The sequence below is a fragment of the Ylistrum balloti genome, unplaced genomic scaffold, assembly GCF_031769215.1.
Source record: "Ylistrum balloti isolate Yb309-2 unplaced genomic scaffold, AGI_CSIRO_Ybal_v1 Utg369710, whole genome shotgun sequence".
Taxonomy (NCBI): domain Eukaryota; kingdom Metazoa; phylum Mollusca; class Bivalvia; order Pectinida; family Pectinidae; genus Ylistrum; species Ylistrum balloti.
In genome coordinates this window covers 727,976-755,045 of record NW_026781936.1, presented here as the reverse complement: position 1 = coordinate 755,045, position 27,070 = coordinate 727,976, and the positions used below count along the sequence as shown (strand labels likewise).

The following is a 27,070-nucleotide window of genomic DNA, read 5'->3' as shown; positions in this document are numbered from 1 at the left end:
ATTGCGGATAAAATTATGGATAAAAGAAAGAAAAAGTAAAAGGATGATAAGACCAAGTGTTCCGGAAGAGTAAACGTCTTCTGCTTTATCGACGATACCTGCCGTGTAAACCTTGGTCAATCCAAGTATGTAATGTCACGTTCTCAAATGAGAACACAGTCAGTTAGCATGAACTGCAGCTTACCCGTAACGTAAATTTAAAATGTGATCAGTGTAACAATAAGATTCGCCATCCTATGCTGATAATTATAAACATTCGTGAATTACGTCAAGTTGAGATTCACCAATTTGTGCAAAAAAGTGAGTTTTCTGTATAACTTATAATAAATGTTACCTTCTCCAAAAGGCTTGATATGAATCTTGAGGGTCGGTCAATTTACAATTCTATGTAAGCACCTATATGTCCTTACATGTTTGAGAAATACTTGATTTTCGCTTAAGCATCTTGAAAAGATGATTGATGATGGGATGACATCGGAATCAATTTCACGCTTATTTTAGGCTTTAACAATGTGTATACCATCAGAATTCCATTCTATACTAATAACGATACAATTCTACAAGTTTGAATCAAGTCCGTCATGGAAAAATTAACTTTGCTTGTGGCGAAGTATGAGACTTCCAAAATCAAGATATATTATTTTATACCATACGAAGTTAAAGTCTAAAATTAGATTAATGTTTGTTGTATTTATTAATCTGTACATCAAGTTTTGTTTTGTAGTATGTACTACGTATACAAAGACGAACCAGGACCCGCAGTGACCCTTGTAGACGAACTATATAGTATCCATATCATATTATACGGACTTTTTTAGTATGATAAAAAAAAAACAATAAAACTTTAAAAGTACTTCTTCACAAGACTATTTGGTGCCGTAGGTCATGCATTTGTAGCACACACAGGGCTGTGATGATTTTTATCTCTTTTTACTTGCGTTTCCATGGCAAATTAGAGATTGACTTATCGTTGATGTCTACGTATATCCTGGCCTCCTACATATGAAAAAAAAACTTTAAACAACAAACAAAAGTATTTCCACTTTAAGTGTCGCGTTCACGAAGGACAAGTATATGTGTCACGTGATTGAAAGGTTAAAAAGGAGTGACATGTCTTCGTTTCTTAGGTATAAACAATCAAACACCCTCCATAATTTCAGATTATGTTGTATAATCGACCGTTCAATGTCTATGAACTGGTTCTTTTCGCCTTAAATATGTAACATGCATGCGTATATCAATGACTGAAAATATAGATAGCTGTTTGTGCGAGGCAGAAAGAAATAAAAATATAATTCGATACTTGATCAGACACGCATACGATTAAGTTTTGCATGTTATTAGGTTTATTGTTAATAAAGTAGGAGAAGAATTCGTGTATTGAAATCCCAGGATGCCGCTGAATGAAATGCGGTTCTCCACTTAAATGTTAATCAAAATGTTCATGGACGATATCGACAGTAAAAGTTCGAGGTGGATGCTAACATAACGATATGATATCATTTGAACACATTATCGAAACCATATCTGTTTACCAATCTAAGAAGTTGCCATGGTATATTTAATGTATAGTTGTATTTATGATCTGACCAAATGCAATTGCACATTACTGTAACTGCCAATTAGCTTACGAATACGTTAACAGTAATATAGACAAGTTAAGGTTACCTCCCCTCGTACTGTTACCTTGCTGTATAATACTCAACTATTTTACTGTGAGAAAAGTGGGCATTTTGCATTAAATAAAGCACTTATATAACATACAAATATAACGAAGGCTATATTACCTTATCGATTTAGACGCACTTCATAAAAAAGTGTCTTTGGCCAGATGTTATTCATATCGTCTGTAAATGCCGACTGAAAGCAATGCACTGCATCCATTAACACTGTCTAAAAATTATGTATGTTAATATATGTTTTAATCATATTTACAAAGTTATGTACCTTGATCTCATTTAGAAATGTGATTAACATTACATGGCTGGTGTCGCCGAAGCAGAAGACACCCATACTTCCGGAGCACCTGGTTTTGAACTCCTTGTACCTACAGTGTATTTTATATCATACGTTAGTTTCATCCTATTTATCCGATTGCAATTTACCAATAACAGTATAACATTGAAAAAAAAAAGAATTCAAAGTGTGAGGAAATATTTATGAGAAACCAGACTAGAAAAGGAATGATAATATTTCATTTCCAAATGACAAGATGTCACATGATTCCGATGAAGGGTAGACTATTTATAGAGCCATCAACATATTCTATTACGATAATAAAGTAAATACTACATATAGCCGTTGAAAAAGAGATAACGCAAATAAATGGATAAAATAAATAAATGCTACATTGATTAAGTCAAAAAATGACCAGAAATATTTAGTCCAACTAGTTATTTCTATTAAAACCTCTTCGTCATTTGCTCGTATATCATAAATGTAACACATTATGTACAACAAAGTACTTGCTGTCAGCGTCATTTCCTTAAGCCCTTCACTTTCAGTATTTCGTTTCCGTAACACAACACACTGCCCTTGTTTGACACAAGTCTAGCAATAATGTGTGCTGTTGTGAATGTTTCAGGTCAAATGACCCGGACTTATTTCCACGTTCCCGACATGTAAAATACTTTCAGGATTTGTTTATATAAAGAAGAAGACGTTTGGTAGACAAAGACATGTTGGAAAGGTAAATCATCTTTGGTAAATGTATATAGACTGTGGCTGTGACTCTGACCTCGCTTTTATCTTTATTTTAATTGGGATTTACCACACACAAAGAAAAAAATACAAATCAAAGACTTGGGGGAAAATTATTTGTTATATTTCGATTTGATCAGTTCCTATTGTACAGACTGGAACTTATAATTCTATTATGTTTATTTATTTGTTTTGATAATTTATTTATTATTTACTTCGTGGCCATGTGCTCAGAAGGTTAGTATGTTCTATAATATTGACATGTATTGATATGGTGATAATCTAGTTACAGAAGTCTATGTTATTTCATCTATATTAAATTCCGACGATGCTTTTAACGTTTTTACTAAATTCTGGTCTTTTGTAGTAATATGCATTAGAGTTCCGATATATGTATACAATACATATAAATATATGTCAATATTATCACTACGATGCATGTATTAAACATATATAGTGACAGTCGTACATTGTGCTATACAAACAGATACCAAAACACAGTGTATGATAGACATCTTAGTGTAATTACATGATATTGCCTATAACACTTCGATTTCATCAAATTACGTTTAATGAACAACATTTGAAAATTATATTTAAACATTTTGTAACGGGCATATCGTAAAAGTACATTTATAAACTATAAGCTTTCCAAAAAGATATGTTCCTCAGAGGTTTTTATGATGCTTAAAACATGGATATTTGATATGTACTTAACACATTGTGACATCTCATACAAGTATGTATGCCAAGTGCAATGTACTTATCTGTTTTGAGCAAGTAGTAAATGTTTGATGAATCATGCGATGAATGTCCTGTTCTAACAACCAGCTACATACAAGGACTAGTGATCAGAGACCAATTTTCACATAAAAAATTAATCCTATTAAAAAATACGAGTCAATTCCCTGTGAATATCAACTATTATGTAATACATTATATGTAAAGAAACTGAACTCTCTTTGGCATCAAATCACACCAGGAACGAGTCCTAACCAGATTAAGAATAACAGAAATGATAAAGAATAACAGAAATGATAAAGAATAACAGAAATGAATAAAAATCAGATTGACAGGAAAATGATTTGGTGTTTCTAAACGAAAAAGAGGCGACAGATATATTCATCACTTTTATAAAAATCAGATGTGATTTTGCTATAATATACACCTGTTTTAGTGTCATTTCAATACCTAAGATATAGATATTGACTGTATTATATATATATCATTTTACGATGCTGTCAGGGGGCGGTACACAATGGGGAGTACCAGATACAAGTTACATGTTTCTGAAGTGTCAAGGACATATTTTTGTCTCTGTTATCATAGCATCGTTGAATGCGGAAATGATAAAAAAGGAAGACAAATATGAAATTATGATTTTTTTATAAATCAGAAATTTCTCGCATTTTCAGTTTTAGATACTATATAATTAACATATTTATAAAACAGTTTCTGTCCGAAAAGCATTATCAATGATGTTTTGAATACATATGATGGTTTATTAATATTCAATTATTTATTTTATTTCATTTTTTTCAGGTTTTACGTCATTGTTACTGTACTGGCATTGGGAACTGAGGCAACAATAACCAACAGTGATGGTAAGATAATAATAACAATAATTCTTCACTAGTTGTTATCTCATATGCAAGTGGTATAGGTCTTAAGGATAGTTTTCTTCTGTTTTTAAACTTTAAGCTATGAAACGAGACAATGCTAAATGTAGAATACCCTACCCCTTTCCCTAAGGATACTAGCAAATGCTATAGAGAGAACAACAGATCGGTTTTTGAAGACAGACGGACGGAGTTTCACTAAATAAGACGTCTGTGCGTAGACAAAAATATACGAAAATTGAAAGTTTTAGGAGAAATGAGCATGGAATTATTTATAACAGGAAAATGTGTGTCGTTGTTTATCGTCTGAGTATTCTATATATCAATATATTGTGTCTGCCCATTGTATGTAGAGCTATTGATATGTGAGTTGTCATTTACTTCCTCAACATGGCAATATAGTAATTGACATGTGTGTGACAGGAAGTACAGAGCGTAGGGGCATTACATCAGTTTGATTAGGGCTTATATTCATGAACCACTTTCTTCCTCACATATCCATATTGTGCTCATTCTCAAAGAGTTTTGGTTGTAAATCTGATATTTGATAATTTCAATTTCTAGTAAAATGCTATTTTTATTATCTAAGTTTTTCTCTCTTTTTACCTTCTCTCATGATTTTAGATTTCAAGCTTAAGCACCATGATGGTTTCCTGAATATGTATGTTGTTCCTTTGGCCTTCAAAAACAGACAAATCCAATATCTTTTTATGGATTAAAAACACATTATTTGCCTATCACACTAAGTAATTATTTAACATTATTTTTCTTAAGTTCTTTGGTATGGTTTACGAATATTATGTAAAAACATATTCAGTGGGACATTTAAACTAATTACTGGGTTCCTCCTATCCTAACAATGTAAATGATATTTGATTGTTTAAAAAATACAGTGATACCTATGAGCGCCAAGCTTGACCAAGAAGTGAAGTTTGTTTGTCCAAGACGCAGCGAAAATGAGGTATGATGAGGGGATGATATGAAGAGTTAAAATTTAAGTTCAAATTGATCATTATTCATCTTATCATACTTCAGTATTGTTATTATAATTTCATTACAAGCCAACCATTCATAGCTATTTACATATTAGTGTATCTAAAATGCAGCTCTTTCCGAGAAATTATTCTAATATTGCCCAAGGAATATGGTAACACATGATAGATCGGTCCTGGTGAAACGCGAAAAATCCTGTCTGCTGGGAAACGATCTTTGTGAATTATTTGGTATTCTTTAGTTTCATATCGAAAGATATTAGACTCGAGGAAAAAATATATATATAAAAAATATACAAAGTATTCCAGCAGAGCTTTGAGCCCTCAGCCATAACCGAGTTCTTTGTTTAAAACTACAAACATTGTTGTAGCTACGTAAATGTATCGGCTGTTTGCTCCAAAGTAGACAGGGAACTATACGAATAATCTGGTAGTAGCTTGCTACTTAAAGAAAGAGTAGCCGATAATTATTTGGAGTAACTTCCAAGCCGTTTGATAGCTTTGCAATACTGACGCCTTCAAACACGCATATGGTTTAGTGTTATAAACAAAATGGCAGCATTGGTTAGGAGAAATAGTTAGAATTTAATAGCAAATATTTCGGCGTGTAAACCTTGTACAATGTTCTCTTGATGATCATATTAAGTCAATAAGTATTTGTTGTACAGTCGCTATGATCTTTAACATAATTAGTGTTATTGTATTAGTGCTTATACCATTCTAATTCTCCTTTTTTCATGAAGTAATAATTCAATGGTTTTGTCTTCTTTGGTGCCTATTTAGACCTCTGATTAAGGATGTCATTGGTAATATTCCTTGTTTGTATAGATTCAGTGTATAGATAATGAGTCGTTGTTTGGTTTTTTATCGCTCTTTCATTTCCTGTGGTTTTATATTCTGTCTATTTGAAGTACTCGACATTGTAAAATCAAAATAACACTATGTCATTTTTACTTTTCAGTTAATGTACTGGAATATTGTAACTTCTAGGACCGAAAAAATCATAAACGATTTTTGTCACGAGCGCTCCAGAGCACCACTTGGTACCACAAAGAGATGCATAGACAAAGACTATGGTGGTTTTGACCTCATTATAACAGTACAAAAAGAGGATAGTGGCACGTATGAATGTATTGCAGCAAAACCAGAAGAGGTCCTTAAAGCATATGATTTAAGAATAGAAAGTAAGTTGGACGATTTTTCTTCTTTACACATAAAGAAAAAGACTTTTCTTCGATTCAAGGAATACGAATTATAAATGCCGCGTTTGTATATTATAATTTGAATTTCGAAACTAAAATTTAACTTTTGTAAGACATATATTTTAAGGTAAGGCCGTTATTCCCGAAGCAGCCTACACTAAAGATGCCGTCATACAAGAAGGCGATACAGTGAAGTTGTGGTGTAATGCTACAGGATTTCCCTTACCGTCTATTTCTTGGGAAATATCAGAAACTGACTCAAAAGGAAAGGTTTCATTCCATGATATAGGTAAGTTCTTTATTTAGGGAAATAATTGCGGATCGTCCTAATATAGACATTTGCTATCAAATGATATTATGATTACCACAGTTCTTTATAAAATCTGAATTTTAAGATGCTCTAAAACACTTGTTGTTTCTAGAAAAAATCCTTTTAAGAAATTGCGTATTTAATTGCATCTCAGCGCAAGTGGATTTTTTCTTCTATAAATTGAAATACATTTTAAGGCCTGCATCATAAAACTGTGGCGACTGTTAGCTTATATTAAAGGCATGGAGCAACTATTGTGTTACCTGAAGTATCAAATATCATCAGATGTAGGTCATTCAACTGAAACTGTGACATCAATGCTCTTGTTTTTCTAAACGTTTGTTAGACATGCAAAGTGTCATTGAAACACTCCTCTGTTTACACAGGCAATTCCGATCAGATATAGGCGTTCGGATGTTTTACTCTATTCAATGATTTGACTGTTTACATACTGTGATAATTTTCCTTGTAGCAATTTCTCAGGAAAACAGCCCATCAAATACTTTTATTACATTTACTTTAGAAGCCAGGTAAAAATATTTGTTTTGAATAATCCTTGAAAACAGAAATTTCTACCGATTTCAACTCATTCTGTTTCCTTTTATACAAGGACTAACATACATTAACTATTGGTGTTTTATCCAGGTATCAGAGGGAAACTTCTTCAGATCCGAAACGTGTCCCGACATTGTAGTACATCCTATCGTTGCATCGCTACCAACAAACTCTCTATGACTTCCGCAATACAGAATATCAAGATCAGGGTGAACTGTAAGTTAAGACCGTAATGAGAATAGAACGAAAGTATAAACAATTGAAAAGTATATACAGCATAGTGCATTGTGTTTCACTTTAAAGTACTCCACAAAATAACAAGGCTAAAACAAGAAGTAAAAAGACACTAAACATATAAATAGTAATGATTGTTTGTCGTACGAATCGTTGTGTAGGACATTTGTACGTTGATTGGATGGAATTTAGTCCTAATAAATCCAAAAGATGAATCTAAGAGATATGAAATGAGACGATTAATCGAGTCAGATTTAAATAATATTTCCCACAATTTCAATAGATATTTCGATACCAAGCCCTGTCATAAGAAGACGTGCAAACAAATGTCGAGATCATCAGACACTTAAGACGAATCTCAAAATATCTTATAAGCATATGAATCAATTAAAGATGTGTATCCATTTTGGTAGCAGGTATTTTAAGTATGGAAAAAACCCTATAACTGCATAAATGTTTTGCATAAGTCACAATGACGATTGATATCAAATCCTCGTTAATGTTTGTGTATAAACCTATCATAGCTCTAAAAAATCAAGAAATATTTTAAAATATGATAACAAGTCTGTTTGACATTCACACAAAAACGCTGTATACAGAACATCAGAAATGAAAGTTTCTGAGAAGAAAAACGAAAATAAATTTCAGTTTGTTTAAAATTAATCATTTCTGATTTAAGGCTATAATCAAGTTAATCTCACTGAATCTTTGTGAAGTAAAATTGAAATCAACACTAACTTGATCCCTTGTCATAAACACGGCTGCACCCAGTCACTGAAAAATATTTAAACAGTAGATATTTTTGCATGGGTTAGCAATCGTAAAATTGGATTTTCATTTGCATCGTGTGAATTGGAAATCAGTGACAATTGAGAAAATGTACATTTCGACATAATTTACATTAAAACATATTTGGCTTAACGCTATTTCTCATCAAGTCAAATTATCCATGGTTTGTATGGATCGTAATGGCATATTTTTTAAAGCACTGTAAAAGGGGTCATCTCGGAAGAATCTAAGATTTTCTGTATTACCTTGTCAATATATGCTCTCAACTGCTTTCAGTTAGCACTCAAGAGCAATATGAATGCCAGTTGGATAAAGCGAAAATTAAACGCTTTGGCACTTCACATTGACTTCGCCTTAATCTAGTAGCCCTTTGCTACGCCTATAAATACCATCTCAAAGCAGATAAACGCTTATATCTATCTTTGTCGATTTCTTTTTTATCATCAGTTGAGACAACCTCATTTTAATTTCTTACCATAATCCCAACTCGTCAACGATTCATGAGCTGGCATTAAACAACTGATTACAATTAAAAAAAACGCGTCGATATCAGTCAGATATAACGATTATAAGATGAATAGACTCTTATACTCCTGCCTATGTAATATGGAATTTTAAAAAGTCATCAGATAATTTGCTACATTGTATGTCATTCGTTTTTAGTCTCGTAATTCAACTCATTTAGCAAAGGAAATATGTCAACCGCACTCAGATCAGATCAGCTTTATGTAACACAAATGTCTTTGTCCTCTGATGATTTTTTTTTTTTTTTTTGTGTATACAATTAATAATAATATCAATGTTTGCTAAATGTGATACCCTATAAAGATAGCCATTATATATGATCTTTTAACACTCGATTGTCCAATAAAAATTCCAGTTCGCCAGTATCTACGATTTTACTTAAGAATATTCCTCGGGCTACGATTATTTTCTCTCTCTGCACCCTTGGAACATTCATGGAAAACTCGAAGGCTGCGTGTGCGAAAACTTGTGAATAGATAAGACTATGCTGACCCTTCGATGTAGATCAAACGATACTTGAGGTCACATAACGGTACGTAGCCGTGGCTTTGAAGCATGGTGTTGGCCCTTTGTAATCTTCAAAGGAGCGTATTCAGTCCGTTTTTGTCTCATGAAACCTGCTCAAGACGACTTAAATTACTTCACTTGTGCTTTCAATATAACTAAGAAATGCTCAAGTCGAGTAGAAGAGGATACCGTAACCCTATGAGTTTCAAGGAATGCACACCGTCAGATATTCATTACTTATACAGCCAGTCTATTTTGATAACAGGCGTCATGTTGTTAGATGACTTTTTACAAACATTAATATGTAAATTGATAATAACACGTATCTCATTATTTGTAGTTGGTGCTTTGGCAGATATTGATGTATATAGCGAGAAACATTGTGGCACCACCATGGAAGATCTTGGAGAGAAAATACATGTCAACAGCACTGGAGACAGTTATGTAGAAAAAAGGGCAGGGTTAATGGTTTCCCTGGTGTGTAGCGGATCGGGTTCACCAAGTGCTATAATCCATTGGTATAAATTCCACAACGGCAAACTCATCAAGATATCCACACTAGGACATGGTGATGAAAGTGATGATAACAAGGAACTTGGGTCATTTGAGACTAAGCGCTGTCCACCATTATTCAATGACGAACGCAGATTCCGACTTACATTTCAGGTTTTTGATGATCGGTTCACCAGATATGTTTGCAAAACTTCAAATGAATTCGGAAATGACGAGATGGCAATAACAATTAAGCAGGTAACATAGAATGATACAACTTGAAATAAAGCGGCTGACAATTATTTATAGTTCTTATTACGTCCAAGTTTTCTTGAAAAGTAATCCATATGTCGATTATATGTTATTATTATATGTGTGACATTTCTGTTGAATTCTGCAATTACGGACAAATTACCAATATCGGTAAACATCTTAAAGCTTCAAGCTTTTGTAATTTATTAAAGTGATTTCCCGTAAAGTTTCCTGACTTTTCCTAACTCATACACGAAGCAGTTACTGAAAAATAAAGTTAGTTTAGATATGTAGAGTTACATATCAAACTATATTTTTCAGTCAGGTTGGGATTCTAGGAACAAGTTACATTATTGACTATCAAATAAAAGTGATTATTCATGTATATATCTATATTGAAAGTAAGTATTTTAAATTTCATGTTCAATGATTACATTCCATATGACTTGACGCCCGTAAGGGCTTCGTGCAAAATATAGAAGCAACCGCTTACCTTTCATAGCGCAATGACAGTTTATTTAAAAGACTGATATTCAGTCCATGTATCCATATTTTTACGATGAACTATCTTATTTTTAGCTTTATTTTAAAAAAATAGTGTGATGTTTATTGCACCGTAATAATTCTTATCATTGGGAAAATCATTTAAAAACACTTTGCTGTGGGATTAATCTCGAGACCACTTTGTTAATATTGAATATTTTATACTTTCGCAAAACTTGAAGATAAGCATATACACAAGAGCGTGAAATTAACCCCGATCATCAACATCATTCTCGTTGTTCAATACCACTGTTGACGGTACAGTGATATGGCTTCGCTAAACTGCTGGAACCGTTTAAGATGTGAGTGTGTCAACTATGCTCCTAAGTAAAAGCTATATCCATAATACATGTTATTTGTCTTTAATCCAGTGTAAACTTTCCAGCAGTTTATCAATTTCTGGACATTTCATCCTCGCTAAGAGCTTATCTACGCGGTGTCCGTCATGATCATGGTCAAGGCGGACGGCAAAATTGGTAAAATTTTGTTGTCGATATGCATTAAACACATAAATAAACTGTTTCTGTGAATTCACACACACACATATATATATTTCTGCATCTTTAAAAGCACTCTTATTTTTTTCATTATTTGTTATGCGAAAGACATGTGACAGATGGGGGATTCTCTTAAAAAAGAAATCACCACGCGTGTATGGTATTATGTGACTTTCTTAACTGTCATGGCCTTATAGAAGCCATTTGTCTCGAAATTTTCATGTAGTGGTTGGCAGAGCAAATGTAAATATAAATAGATATAATCATAATACTAAAAAAAACCATACATCTACGCTTATCAATTTTTTAATTTTTTTTGTTATGGAAGTTAACAGCGCAAAGAATTTATTTCCTCTAGAGGTCAGACTACAGAACCGGAGTAATATGTTTGTCTTTGAGGTCACACTATACAATGATATCAATTTGTTATATACATGTACATCTATATGTCACACTCCTCAACTGAAGCATGATGCAATAAATTTCGAGTTGTCCAGTTATGAATTAAGTCAGCATATATCAAGATAAATTCTGGCTTTTACATCTTAGATTTCAAAAACCGTGTAAATATATTGTTTTAATTGTACAGACAAGTTCTGGCTATTCTTCACGTTTATCAAATTCGACTTTACGCCAACAAACTCGAAATAAACCAAAAAATATTGTTAACATATTGTATCATATATTATCTGTTTTATACTGAAGAACTTGTTATGGTATTGTAAAAAGTACACCATATGTTATAATCATTAATAAAAGTAGTTTCGTTTCAAGTCTGCTTGTGGAGCTGTTTCTCCTAAAGCCGATTAAATATTTCAAGACTTGTGGAGTTGTTTCTGAACATGTCGACATATATATTACCAATTTGTTTGGAATAGAAAAAAAATTACGAATTGGCTCGTGTATTTGTTCATAATATCACATGTAGTTGTTGCTTTACAGTGTCCGTATAACTTGTCGTCAGGGGATACTTTGTCTTTACATTTCCTAAGATATTACGACCAATAATCAACAAGTTAAAAAGGACCCGAAATTTTCCGACTTGCAAAGTTTTCTCACTAATATAATCACTAACAGACTAATCAGGAGGTGTTTTGAGAGACTATCCAACATGACCTCATATGGTTTCCACAGCCGATCAGTAAAACTACAACAACCACTTACATCAATGGCAGGAGCACAGGTCACAAAAGGCAGAAAGTAATCGGCCAGCAAGGTAACAAAGGCTGCTAAATGCATATTGAATCATATGGACATTGTAGGAATGGTGAGGTCGGGGTGAATTTGTATGAACACGATCTTTTCTGAAAAGAAAGTTGGTCCAGAAAGAAATTCAAGACAAGCTGGAGTTTTGGAATTAGGCTGTCAAAGGGTCTCATCATATGATGGAAGGGATGTATTTATATATTTTGCAATATCAAAAATACACGTATTTCTGTAAGGAAGGTCACATTCGTTAACGGGAGAGTTATACTTACTTTCAGGATCACATCTGAAACAGGAGAGATGTACATGGTGTTATAGTGGTCACATTCCACAGTTAGGATTCTATATTTGTTATAGAGGTCATACTCTACGTGAGGGATCTATTATATTATTAAGGTAACTCAACAACGGGAATCTACATATGTACATGTAAATTTATCATTGAGACCATACGCTATGAAGGAAGGAATTCAGTATTTTCTGGAGGTCATATTTCAACAGAAGGTATTAATATTTTATAAAGGTCACGCTCCACACTAAACGTTAGTGATCTATTCTTTTCAACTCGTAAAGTATAAATCCACTTATAGATTAATCATATAAAACAACGTCTTCTATATTATTAGTATGTAAGCTGCTGACCACTATTAGCTAACATAAGTTAATACAGATTTTTCTCTATAACCTTAACAGGAACTTGTATATTCCACAAAAAATCAAACAAGATAAAATTTGTTTTGGTTTTCAACATTTTTGCAGCGACTTTAAGGGTTATAATATCTAATGCTGAAATCAAAGTTCATATGTTCTCTTAAGGAATCTGGTGTAGTCTATGTACACACTTCAGCATCAATACAAATGGCTGGCACTTCAATTAATTTGCCCGTGCAAAGGTGTGGTAAACTATTTCTAACGATGTCTTTCCGTCAGTGTTCATCTCATTCTATTTGGGCGTGGTTTTATTTCGTATAAAATTCCATAACGGAACGATAAATTACCGACATGAGAATATGTTAATTTCTGTTCTAAATCAATGAAAGGACGACGCGAATGTGTAATAGATACATATCTGCAGGTAAGGTAGGTCATCAGGCAGTCTTTACGGTGCATATATTAGCTGTGTTCAATAAACGTGACTGAAAGGTATACGCTGTTTACCTTAGACATTCCAACCTAATAAATGAAGTAATAATGTTTCCGATACAACAGGTCCTATCATCCTGATACTTTTCGATATTTTTGTCTGCAGAAAAGTGTTTCTCTCATTGAAGAATGTTTGTCGATATTTTCATAGAGCGTGAGAACAACATAGGGCGGACGACGTCAGATAATGCGAAGCGCACAAAATGACGTATTCATATCTTATCACTAGAGAATAATGGTAATGTGGATAATGCTAATGTGAATTGATAAAGATTATATGGGGTATGTAAATACTCTGTCAGCATTCTTGTTACTCCCGGTAAAATACTTAAATATCGAGATATTGTTAAATGACTGCGGTTAGTTCAATGATACCATGAAAAATTAGTATAATTCTTACCGTTCTTTGGTGACATACAGTATTGGGTTTTTGTTCAAATTTGAGACGATATCATTTTCGTCTTTGACAGCGCTAAGAACACTCACATACTTTTGAAAAGAGTCAAGCTAACATTAGTCAGGAGCAGATGAAAATACAGTTATTTAAAAGACATGTGAAAGCACAGTTTTTATGTATTGTCGCTTGTCTTTAAGACCCTTTGAACGTTATACTCTAGCAATGATGTAATGACTTTTGTGACATTTGTGGTCATTAATATCCGTCCTTTAAAATGTACTCTACCTGGCATTCATACCGATTCTGTTCTCGAAATGTCAGTTGATTGAGAGTTTATTTCGCCGCCCACAAACGTATCCAGTCACCAAATCGTGCGATTTACCAGCTAGAATGCCTTTATTGCATAGAAGGGTGGTATACTGTGCATTGGTTGATCCGAGCATTGCAGTTTAAACCTCAAACCACCTGTCCCTAGACGATGGCGTATCATCGACTAAAAAAGGTAGGTCGTTTTCTATTAATGTGTTTAGATATCTGGAATATTGAACCTATATTCATTTTATAAATTGTAATGCGCTAAAGAGAGGAAGGGAAAAAGTTATAATGTTGAACAATTCAAAGGTTTAATGCATATCAAATACCACATACATAGACATCTGGACATTTATATTGTCAAAGATATTTTCTTTTATTCCCATCCTCTTTACATAGATACTACGCTGTTTTCCTCCTTTCTTTCCATCTTTTTGTATTTCTTTCTTTATTAATTCATTCATTCATAAAAAAATGATCCGGTTCATTTGTGACGTTATTATCACACTCCAAGATCATGATTATTTGTTATGGTCACACGCCCAGTTATATTTAATTTATTACATCACTATCCCACTCCTTGTTACTGATATTATGTTACATTACTACCACACTCTGTGTTACTGATATTATGTTACATTACTACCACACTCCGTGTTACTGATATTATGTTACATTACTACCACACTCCTTGTTACTGATATTATGTTACATTACTATCACACTCCTTGTTACTGATATTATGTTACATCACCACTACACTCCGTGTTACTGATATTATGTTACATCACTACCACACTCCTTGTTACTGATATTATGTTACATCACTACCACACTCCTTGTTACTGATATTATGTTACATCACTACCACACTCCGTGTTACTGATATTATGTTACATTACTACCACACTCCTTGTTACTGATATTATGTTACATCACTACCACATTCCTTGTTACTGATATTATGTTACATCACTACCACACTCCGTGTTACTGATATCATGTTACATTACTACCACCCTCCTTGTTACTGATATTATGTTACATCACCACTACACTCCGTGTTACTGATATTATGTTACATTACTATCACACTCCTTGTTACTGATATTATGTTACATTACTACCACACGCGTTGTTACTGATATTATGTTACATCACTACCACACTCCTTGTTACTGATATTATGTTACATCACTACCACACTCCGTGTTACTGATATTATGTTACATCACTACCACACTCCTTGTTACTGATATCATGTTACATCACTACCACACTCCGTGTTACTGATATCATGTTACATTACTACCACACCTCGTGTTACTGATATTATGTTACATTACTATCACACTCCTTGTTACTGATATTATGTTACATCACCACTACACTCCGTGTTACTGATATTATGTTACATTACTATCACACTCCTTGTTACTGATATTATGTTACATTACTACCACACTCCTTGTTACTGATATTATGTTACATCACTACCACACTCCTTGTTACTGATATTATGTTACATCACTACCACACTCCGTGTTACTGATATCATGTTACATTACTACCACACTCCGTGTTACTGATATTATGTTACATTACTACCACACTCCTTGTTACTGATATTATGTTACATTACTACCACACTCCTTGTTACTGATATTATGTTACATTACTACCACACTCCTTGTTACTGATATTATGTTACATCACTACCACACTCCTTGTTACTGATATTATGTTACATTACTACCACACTTCTTGTTACTGATATTATGTTACATTTCTACCACACCTCGTGTTACTGATATTATGTTACATTACAACCACACCTCGTGTTACTGATATTTTGTTACATCACTACCACACTCCTTGTTACTGATATTATGTTACATTACTACCACACTTCTTGTTACTGATATTATGTTACATTTCTACCACACCTCGTGTTACTGATATTATGTTACATTACAACCACACCTCGTGTTACTGATATTTTGTTACATCACTACCACACTCCTTGTTACTGATATTATGTTACATTACTACCACACTTCTTGTTACTGATATAATGTTACATTTCTACCACACCTCGTGTTACTGATATTATGTTACATTACAACCACACCTCGTGTTACTGATATTTTGTTACATCACTACCACACTCCTTGTTACTGATATTATGTTACATTTCTACCACACCTCGTGTTACTGATATTATGTTACATTACTATCACACTCCTTGTTACTGATATTATGTTACATCACCACTACACTCCGTGTTACTGATATTATGTTACATTACTATCACACTCCTTGTTACTGATATTATGTTACATTACTACAACACGCGTTGTTACTGATATTATGTTACATCACTACCACACTCTTTGTTACTGATATTATGTTACATCACTACCACACTCCGTGTTACTGATATCATGTTACATTACTACCACACTCCTTGTTACTGATATTATGTTACATCACCACTACACTCCGTGTTACTGATATTATGTTACATCACTACCACACTCCGTGTTACTGATATTATGTTACATTACTACCACACTCCGTGTTACTGATATTATGTTACATCACTACCACACTCCGTGTTACTGATATTATGTTACATTACTATCACACTCCTTGTTACTGATATTATGTTACATTACTACCACACTCCTTGTTACTGATATTATGTTACATCACTACCACACTCCGTGTTACTGATATCATGTTACATTACTACCACACTCCTTGTTACTGATATTATGTTACATCACCACTACACTCCGTGTTACTGATATTATGTTACATCACTACCACACTCCTTGTTACTGATATTATGTTACATTACTACCACACCTCGTGTTACCGATATTATGTTACATTACTACCACACTCCTTGTTACTGATATTATGTTACATTACTACCACACTCCGTGTTACTGATATCATGTTACATTACTACCACACGCGTTGTTACTGATATTATGTTACATCACCACTACACTCCTTGTTACTGATATTATGTTACATCACTACCACACCTCGTGTTGCTGATATTATGTTACATTACTTCCACACTCCCTTTTACTGATTTTTTGTTTAACCGCTAAAAACATTAACGTTACAATTTATTGTGGTCACAATCTTAGGTTCTATTAAAATTTTGTATACGACAGGTGAAGTTAAATTCATTACATCCGTACTTTTTTTAAGTTCCATTCACTAATTGCACTGACATTTTAAAACACGCATAATTCATTACCTTCAAATAACTAAACAGTTTTTACTTTCCTAATGTGATATTTATCACGTTACACACACGTCTTTCCACCATTTCACCGGAATTCTTCCTATTAAGTTCAAATGTTTATTTTATTTCATTTCAAACGCTACAGTAGTCAGAGTCAGTATTCTAAACGACTCGAAAGTTATTCATGATATGTATAAGTGATTTTTCCTTAAGTAGCAAGCTCCGGAACATATAAACGTTGCTGAATTTTAACTGTGTGCCAAATGTTAAAGTGAAGTAAATGTAAATAAATTTGCTAATTGTAGAATAATACGTTCTGGAGATATTGACAAATTTAATCTCTGTCTCTTGTACCTGATCAATTTATACACTTGTACATGTATCTTACTGCGAGGCGAGTCATTATTACGATGAGCTCAACTGTCGCCTCTATGTGTGAACTCTGATGAAGTCTCGTGTCGATAGTTATTTAAAAAGCCAATCACTAATGACACATCTTTTACTGCTTATAATACTAATTTGTCAAATGTCAGTCTGTTCATCTGATATCATGGCGGTATTATATGAAACCTTGTTTACGCCATATCCCGATGAAACAGGATAAGCTTAAAGCATGATCAATGTATCGCTTACAAAAAAGCTCAACTGATAATAATGAAAACATGTCAGCTACATATTTGTAGTTGTTATTCCGCGAGGGCGTTGATCTGTGAAGTTGAATTTTGTCTTTATGCATTCGTGAATTACATAAGGAGAATTGTGTTTACTTCATAAATTTTAAACAGTGTTAATTTGCCCCAAATACATGTAAAAACATGCAATAATTAAGCCGAATTTATAAGAAAGTTGAAAGAGACCATTGGCATCATATATTATGTACATATGAATTGATTCTAAAACATATAAATTTACCATTTTTAAATACTATGATATCCGTTTTTCTTGCAGTCAGACAATCAAAATGCTATGGAATTGGAAATACGTGTTTGGAATTTCGATATGGACATTACTTATACACTTGTTCTGCTTATCGAGTATTGTTTTAAGCTATTCATTTATATACATTTATATATTTTAGTTTTTTATTAGTTTCTACTTAGTTGGCAATGATATTCATCTGTGATATTTATAGTGCGGGTCGAATCAATTATATGTAAACAGAGTGTACATTTAAATCAGCTGGCACGAGTTATGTCGCGGTGTGGATTTCGTCTGTCGTCCATTTGGCATAATTTATTTTGATTATAATCATCTAAATGAATTCTTCTCATTAACTAAGGGTCCTCGAGACATATTTGCCTGGTACAATGTAAGTATCTTGGATAAGTTCAGACGAGGTTTTTAGGATTGATCTTGCTCCATATTCTATGTCACAGGGATTTAATTGTTGATTTGCAAATGAAATTACATTGACCAATAATTATGGTCACATACTTTATTATTTTGCATCCTATGTATTTATTTTTGTAAACATTCATTTGGCATCTTTTTGTTCAAAGAAAGACACGTGATTCATTGTTTCTAGCTCCCACGTCAGTTGTACATTGATAACACCAGCCCGATATTTGAGAAATCTATTACATTACTGTAACGCATATACAAACCTTAAGGAGAGTATCTATTTCGGTGAATTTGAGAAAAAAGTTTGATGAAACAAGTTGCATCACCCACTGCAGTAAAGGTAGATGACGTACTCTATCATCACTAGAATTATACAATAATGTCTTTTGTAGATTTGATCGATCATAGAGAAGTTTCCTGGTCAGTGCATTGAGATTTGGCGAGTTCCCTGGCCGAACGCAAATAAATGGAAGGTTGAAAATATTGGTGTTTCAATTTAATCGATAACATGGCAGTCTATTGTGTACAATTTTGCTTGTATAAGCTGACACGTAAAACAATATGGCCATGTTTTTTTTAAAGACTTGGAAGCTCAAGAAAACATCATTGCAACAGTTAAGATTACATGGATGCAATCTTCATGCATATAACGATTATTTACGGACGTTTTTATAGTGCCATCACACTGAAATGACAAACCGTTGACATGGTAACATGACGATCAATTCACGATTTTGAGACAATCCATAGCCTTCTTCACGTTGATGTTAAACTCAGTGACATATGTAAGGTAGTGTCAAAAGAGACATTTGAAAAAGAGGTGTTTGGGTTTATGAGTTGATATATATAGCCTCTTGGTACATTTAAAGCATCCTACCCTCAAAGCAAATGTCTCGACGCATGCTTCTTCTGCTTAATTAGTGAGCCTAAGAAGTTGAAATGAACGATTTCCCTATTGCAATGGAAATCCTGGTTCAGTAACGAAGACGCTGAAGGACCAATAAACATATTATCAATTATATTGAGATCCTAAGAGAATACCGTGTGTGAATGTCAATTATAACTCGGCATGATTATCATTTTATAAGACATCTCACAGTAATACTAACACAATATTGAATGTCATATATAAGATTTACAAAGTCACACACACATGAATTACATATCTTAATGCAAATTTTACATAAGATACAGTTAAGCCGAAACAAATTGTAGTATACAGCTGTTTCATCTCTCTAGGACTCGTCAACGATGGTAAGTACCTAAATTGGTAAACCTGGACGGGGACAAAAAAATGTCCAGGTGGGGAGGCACACCAGTGCCACGATTCCGTAAATATTACAAATTTCATTTATCTGATAATGTTTACCAGAAAGTCAAGTACATGCGTACATACTGAACTTTGTCGCTATTTATAAAGAACTAAAAGCATGCAGGTCATAGGGATATCTTGGGGTTAATAGTCCTCTACCACAACATCTTACCATTCTTGAAGACGTTCTTAATTCAAATTCTATCTTTGAATATCTTTTTTTTTTACCTTCAGACATTTCTATTCATAGAAAAAGCGATGTCAAGAAAGCTTTACCGCCGGGATCGAATACTACAATAACACGATCAAAGCCAATCATAACAAACACGACAGAGAAACAGACGAAGAATAAACATGTACCCGTCATCCCAGTTGAGGAAAGTGATTGGTACCAAACACGCCCTACCGATAATATGAAAGAATCAGTTACAAACACAGACTGGTGGAAAGCGGCGTCTTTTCTGGAACTGTATGTCTAGTAACTGTTTATCTATACAGAATATATATTATACCTGTACCAGTTCATTAAGAATTGTATACTGTAGGATAAATTCAATTCCTTGTATTTTTCTTTCTTTTGTTTGTTTGTCTTTGGGTTAAAAAAACAAACAAAAAAACTGTATTTAATGGCCTCTTGATTTCGTTTGTGAATAATTTCTCGAAATCTTTTGATACTGATCATTCATGTAAAATTATAGCATTACATTAATTCGCAAACATTGGAATTCTTGGATCGAGAGCACCTATGAATTGAACGAAAATAAGTCCCCACCGAAAAAAAAAATTAACAGTATGCATTATTGTTTAATTTATCAATCTTTCTTAAAATCAGAACATAATATTGATACCTTCTTTTATTGCCAAGGAGGTAAGGTAGCAAGTCAGAAATATATCCGAAGAATCATTAATCATTAAGTATTTATTTGACATTACAGTGTGTACATTACATTGACCATAACCACTTTTTTAACATGTAGTATATCGACAGATTTCTATACCGTCCTTCATATCTTATTTCTAATGTATGTAAACATTGAATCCGAACTTCAATTAATTGAATGTAAAGCATGTTTTCTCTGCTGATACATGCCATTGATAAGGCTCAAATGACTAAAAAAATTTAACTTAAATTGGATTAAAGCCAAAAATGAAATTTAAAAAAAAAAGAAAAAAAACAGAATTCCCACTGTTTCGTTTAAACAAAATCTTCCTAATACTTGTAAAACGATTTGGGGTCATGACTTTGATCAGCATCCTGATGGAAGGAAGGGAATCATATTGTTCAGATAAATTGTATGGGTCTTTTGTCGATATCAATTGAAATAGATCACATGCATACAATTATTAAAAGCAGTGTTACAAAACTCGGAATGTAACTTCATGTGATGAATGATTACAAGGTTTATGCAAAGTAATGACCTTGGCCACTTTCAAAGTCACATGTTGTAATGTATATTTCAGTCTTGAATTAAATTCTTCCCATTTAACAAGATGCCCAAGATTACATTTTTTTTCTTTAACATGCTGGGATGAACGGCGATTCAGTTCAAATGGTCAGTTGATAACCTTTACCCTTAAATAACGTTTTCTCTATCAACATGAGATACGGACATCCGTTTTACCAATGACATGTTAGATGATGAGATATCAAGTTTGATCAATCAATGACATTGATATCCACGATTTTTGAAGGTGATAGAGATAGAACATTCTCTTCTAAATAATAGTGATATCGTATATATATGTGTATGTTATGTTATTTCATTTGCAATTGTGAAGAAGAAATATGAAATATGCAGTTTAGGATGAATTTGAAAGTTTTCAAATTCACTCCCTCCAGTGATGTCATTTCTTATGTAAAGAGGAAAGCAAGTAAACAAAATAGGCTCTCTGGGGCCCTTGCTGCAGAGGGAATACAATCATAATTATATTGATTGCATCTGTTTCATTAACGATAAATGCACATGTTCCAGAAATACATTTGATGAATACATGCTTTCCTGTACCCTTGCGATGAATAAAAGAAATTCCTCATTATCATGATTATTTTCGTGGGAAATTAATTTTCGTGTAGTTCGTGGCCAATCATGTACCACTTATTCCTATATCCGCGATATCATTAGTGGATGCTTATTGACGTGGCTTTTAGCACATGTGGATATCAGGAGTGAGATATATCATAATAGAAAATGTTAACGAAATCGAAAATAAAAAATTGTAAAAATCTTAAAATTTGATCAAAGCTAAACATCTTATTCTACAATATGTATGATATTTTAGGCAGGAGACCCTAATTCGTTTGATCACATCGAAGAATCATGGAGGAAGCGTTCCATTCGCATGGATCATCACTCTATTTGATACAATCTGTACTACAGAAATATTTGTAAACAGGAGGAGATTTTTAAGTCTTTTACTACATGTAATACACATTTTCATTTTTTTCGTTACAAATACATGTATATTAAACGGAGAACGAAATGATGTATTTTGCTATTTTGACAAGAGGGAAACAATGGGGGGTTTATGTTTAGATCTAACTTTATCATTTGTACTGATTATTGAAGGTTACCCTTACATTATGGATATGTCATCAAACATGTCATACAAAATAAAACGTTTACTTTCGATTCATTTTGTGTTTTTATTACAGCGATTACAAAAGGAGGCCGGTGGATTAGTTTTGTCGGAATATAAGTGCCCGCAGTAACTTTAAAATCTGCTTAGAAGAGAAATATCATCCTGGTCGACCCTGTTTAGTATATTCATTTGGGTATGTTTGAGATTTCCTAATTCCTAGAAGCATCGTCACATCTCATCTCTAATAGCCTGTCATATTCAACAGTCCGACTATAATATGGCGTCCCCGATCCCCTGAGATTATGAACCATAGGAAATATATATTATACTAAACAAACAGCCATACATACAATACAACACAACGCGCAAACATAGAAACTAAAGAAACACTATACAAGATCCCTCAGCTTCTACACAAGCTGTGGATTGTATATAATAGTATAAAGTTTGGTAAGACTACTATCTATACTCAAATGTAATAAATTAGAAGTAACTTTTGTCTACTGTGACTTGAGTGATTGTCACATTGTCAATTATTTCGACTTCATATGTGTTAACAATGTGATAATTTGGTGTCAGTTGTATTTTTCTGATGTTTGTGTTCCATGTTCTTGATTAAAATATCAAAATTTGCGTAATCACGTTTTTATTTATTTATTTATTTTTTTTTTTTTTGAAAATTTCGAAATACAATGGAGGTATGGGTCTATTAATAAATGTTAAAGTAAATGTGATGTTTATATACGACGATATCATAACATGCTTGGATAACAAATGGAAGATCTGATACATCATTAAAATGGACTGTAACGTATGTTGTTGTTGGTCTTGGATTAGTAGCCGTCAGGATGCTGGCGATATGTGCGAAATACATCAGTGTGTTAGTAATATGTGTGAAACACCAGTGTGTTGTTAATATGTGTGAATCATCAGTGTGTTGTGTATATGTGTGAAACATCAGTGTGTTGGTAGTATGTGTGAAACATCAATGTGTTGGTAATATGTGTGAAACATCAGTGAGTTGGTAATATGTGTGAAACATCAGTGTGTTGGTAATATGTGTGAAACATCAGTGTGTTGGTAATATGTGTGAAACATCAGTGTGTTGGTAATATGTGTGTAACATCAGAGTGTTGGTAATATGTGTGAAACATCAGTGTGTTGCTAATATGTGTGTAACATCAGGGTGTTGGTAATATGTGTGAAACATCAGTGTGTTGGTAATATGTGTGAAACATCAGTGTGCGTGTATTTTGTATGAAACATCAGTGTGCGTGTATTTTGTATGAAACATCAGTGTGCGTGTATTTTGTATGAAACATCAGTGTGCGTGTATTTTGTATGAAACATCAGTGTGCGTGTATTTTGTATGAAACATCAGTGTGCGTGCATTTTGTATGAAACATCAGTGTGCGTGTATTTTGTATGAAACATCAGTGTGCGTGTATTTTGTATGAAACATCAGTGTGCGTGTATTTTGTATGAAACATCAGTGTGCGTGTATTTTGTATGAAACATCAGTGTGCGTGTATTTTGTATGAAACACACATAGTCTACAATAGTCTACGTTGGTAACTTGTGAAGCGCATCACCGAAACGGGTTCGTCCGTCCGGCCGTCCGTCCGTCTGTCTGTCACACTTTCGTTTCCGTGTTCTAACTTCCCCAAATATCATCCAATTTGGGTGAAACTTGGTCAGCAGATGCATCTTTGGGTCATCAAAACTGAGGTTGACTATCAGTGTCATCTGTTAATAAATATGCATACTAATGAGGTATCCTTTGATTTCATTGGTCGGTTCATTTCCGTGCTTATGTAAATTCCATGAATTTGTTTGTTATTTTTGAATTAAGTTCATGTTAGTAATGTGTTTCTTTGGTATTGGCGTGAAGGTAGTTGAAGACTTGATAGCAAGAAGAGATATATATGTAAGAAAGAAGCAAACCTGGATGGTGATGACACTAAAATCAATAATGGCAGCATTAGGTCACGCCGATGTAAGTACATGTTGTGAAGTAAGATTTCATTTTTTGTTTTTGTTTTTGTTTTCGTTTAAACATAAATATCGAAATGCGTCAAGATGTTTCAGGAAGCGAATACATGTTCCAAGAATATCTACGACACAAGGTAGCTTAATACTGTACATCATGATAGTATTTTAGACACGTTTTCACAATTGCTGTATCTAGCAGTATTAATGCTTTATATAAATTAACGGCAGTACTAAGTGTCTGATGTTTTAATGCCTGTATCTCACTTCCGTATTTCAGCGTGACCTTGACGTATTGAAGATTGACGTAGAGGGCCACGAGGTGGGCAGTGGTTGAGTACCTGCTAGACAGTGGAATGTTACCTAGAATCAAACAGTTTCTCACGGAATATCATATACATTTCCAGACAAGTCACAAAATCCCAAAAATTTAGAATTGTATAGAAGATTGAGACAAGCCGGATTTCTAAAATTTTCATCCAGACTTCATACATTTAAACACAGTTCAAACGGGGTAGACCTGCAGGCAGATACCTTCTATGTAAACTAACTATAATCTAAAGAATCAACATTAATGATTTTCTTACATCATTTGTCAGTAAGAAATTATTTCAAATGCAAATTATCAAGACTTAAGGCTTGGTATGACGATATGAACGACGGCACATATACTTGTACTTAAACAGAAAATGCATGTTAATAGCGGTATGTAAACTGTGTTCTATTCTATCGTGAAATCAAGTTTATAATTCAGTATACTATCGATAAACCAATAGCTGAATTTCACAAAACTGCTGACTGAATGCAAACTGATAATAAGATTGTACAAACGTGAATAGCACCGTTTGATAATTTAGAGTTAGATACAGTAGAGGCAAGCAATGAAACACAGACCGACAATTAATATAATGCAATATTTAATATCTCGAACATAATATGATCATTGATATATTCAATAAGGACTAATTATCATTGTTACCAATACATTAAATATATAACTTTATTTGGTTTACAATTATTCGAAAAAGGACGTTCAGCGCATGTTAACCACTCTTGTTGACCCAGATTGAAACGCGCGGGAGTCTTACTGTGACAGGAAACCGGGGTACCCATGCAGGTGACCCATACCTTTTCACGTCCGTTCCGAGAACTCCGGCGGACTAGGTGATATAATGAATTGAATCTAACCATGAATATACAAGGGGTACACACCGATTAGTCATCAGTATCGATAAATTGAATACTCATTAATTACTCAGAGAATAAACATTGCAAAACAGAACACAAGTAAACCAAGAAATAGCAGATATGAACTGTATCTATTACTGGCGGATTCCTAAATTTTATATGTGCCGATATAAATATGTTGTCGATTAATGTATCGATATATTGAACAGTAACCTCACATATTTCACTCACATATAAATATAACTGTCTCTAGATATATCGGTTTACAACTTATCGGATGTTTTTATTGATATTAGGGAAATATCTCATTCCCACATATTGTGGATAATTTAGGTTATTTAGATTGTATAACGGTTTTGAATTTAGGATTTTTTTTTTATGATTTGAAAATGAAACACAGACAAAGTGATCATATATTTTTCCTACTGTCAAGTATTTAAGAATGTTGTCTTTTCTTAACTCTTTCTTAGAAATATGCACTTGTATCTTGTACTTTTATTTAAATTCGTACGAAGTATGGAAACAAACCTGGCTCGACGTGAACACTTATATGTATAGGTCTACTTAAATTTTGTGTGTGTGCGTTTTCATTTGTATATTTACTACTTACACAATATAACAGTAATACTTGATTTTCTTTATAGTTATTTTTTTAAAGGAAATGCTGACTTTGATAACATATGCATCTATATTACTTTTGGTGTTTATACTTTTTTTATCTTATTGTTACCAATTTCTACAAATGTATAAATGTACACGCATAAGAATAATATTCATTAATTTGAACAATGAAATGATTTCATTTGATGCGATTCTTTTGTTTTCAAAAAACCTTTTTGTACAAATTGATTGCCGATTTAGCTGGAATTCATCACACATCCATGTTTCAATTTAGAAAATGATTATACACAGCAGTGTAAAAAATTGAGACAGAAATTTACTCAATATATCTATGTTGACAAACGTTGATATCGCACCTTGATTCATTCTTTACCTATATTGAGGATTTAGGGAAAATATTAAGTATAATTGATGACGTCAATATGTAATATGTATTGATGATAACTTATAATTTAATTAAGATACGTCTATGGACCATGTCCATCATACATACGAACCA

The 27,070-nt window shown here is 33.2% G+C and overlaps 1 protein-coding gene and 1 pseudogene across 2 annotated transcripts; both read left to right on the top strand.

Annotated features, from left to right (window-relative positions):
* The first annotated feature begins 2,580 nt into the window (after positions 1–2,580).
* Positions 2,581–10,403, top strand: LOC132565286 (hemicentin-1-like). Of its 2 annotated transcripts, XM_060229921.1 has the most exons (7): positions 2,581–2,689; positions 4,243–4,304; positions 5,213–5,280; positions 6,273–6,495; positions 6,641–6,802; positions 7,469–7,594; positions 9,774–10,403. In XM_060229921.1, exons 1-7 carry the CDS (start codon positions 2,679–2,681, stop codon positions 10,190–10,192), a joined length of 1,071 nt encoding a protein of 356 aa, XP_060085904.1. In that variant the 5' UTR covers positions 2,581–2,678; the 3' UTR covers positions 10,193–10,403. The 2 variants fall into 2 exon arrangements, with proteins under 2 accessions (XP_060085904.1, XP_060085905.1); XM_060229922.1 differs by lacking the exons at positions 2,581–2,689; positions 5,213–5,280.
* A 4,038-nt stretch (positions 10,404–14,441) lies between these two features.
* LOC132565281 (uncharacterized) lies at positions 14,442–25,312 on the top strand (annotated as a pseudogene).
* The last annotated feature ends 1,758 nt before the right edge of the window (positions 25,313–27,070 follow it).

What these genes read in the sequence shown, in the direction of transcription:
- LOC132565286 (XM_060229921.1), top strand. An exon ending in AACAATAACCAACAGTGATG is followed by an intron (nt 4,305 to 5,212) that starts GTAAGATAATAA and finishes TAAAAAATACAG; the next exon opens with TGATACCTATGAGCGCCAAG. An exon ending in GGTTTCATTCCATGATATAG is followed by an intron (nt 6,803 to 7,468) that starts GTAAGTTCTTTA and finishes TGTTTTATCCAG; the next exon opens with GTATCAGAGGGAAACTTCTT.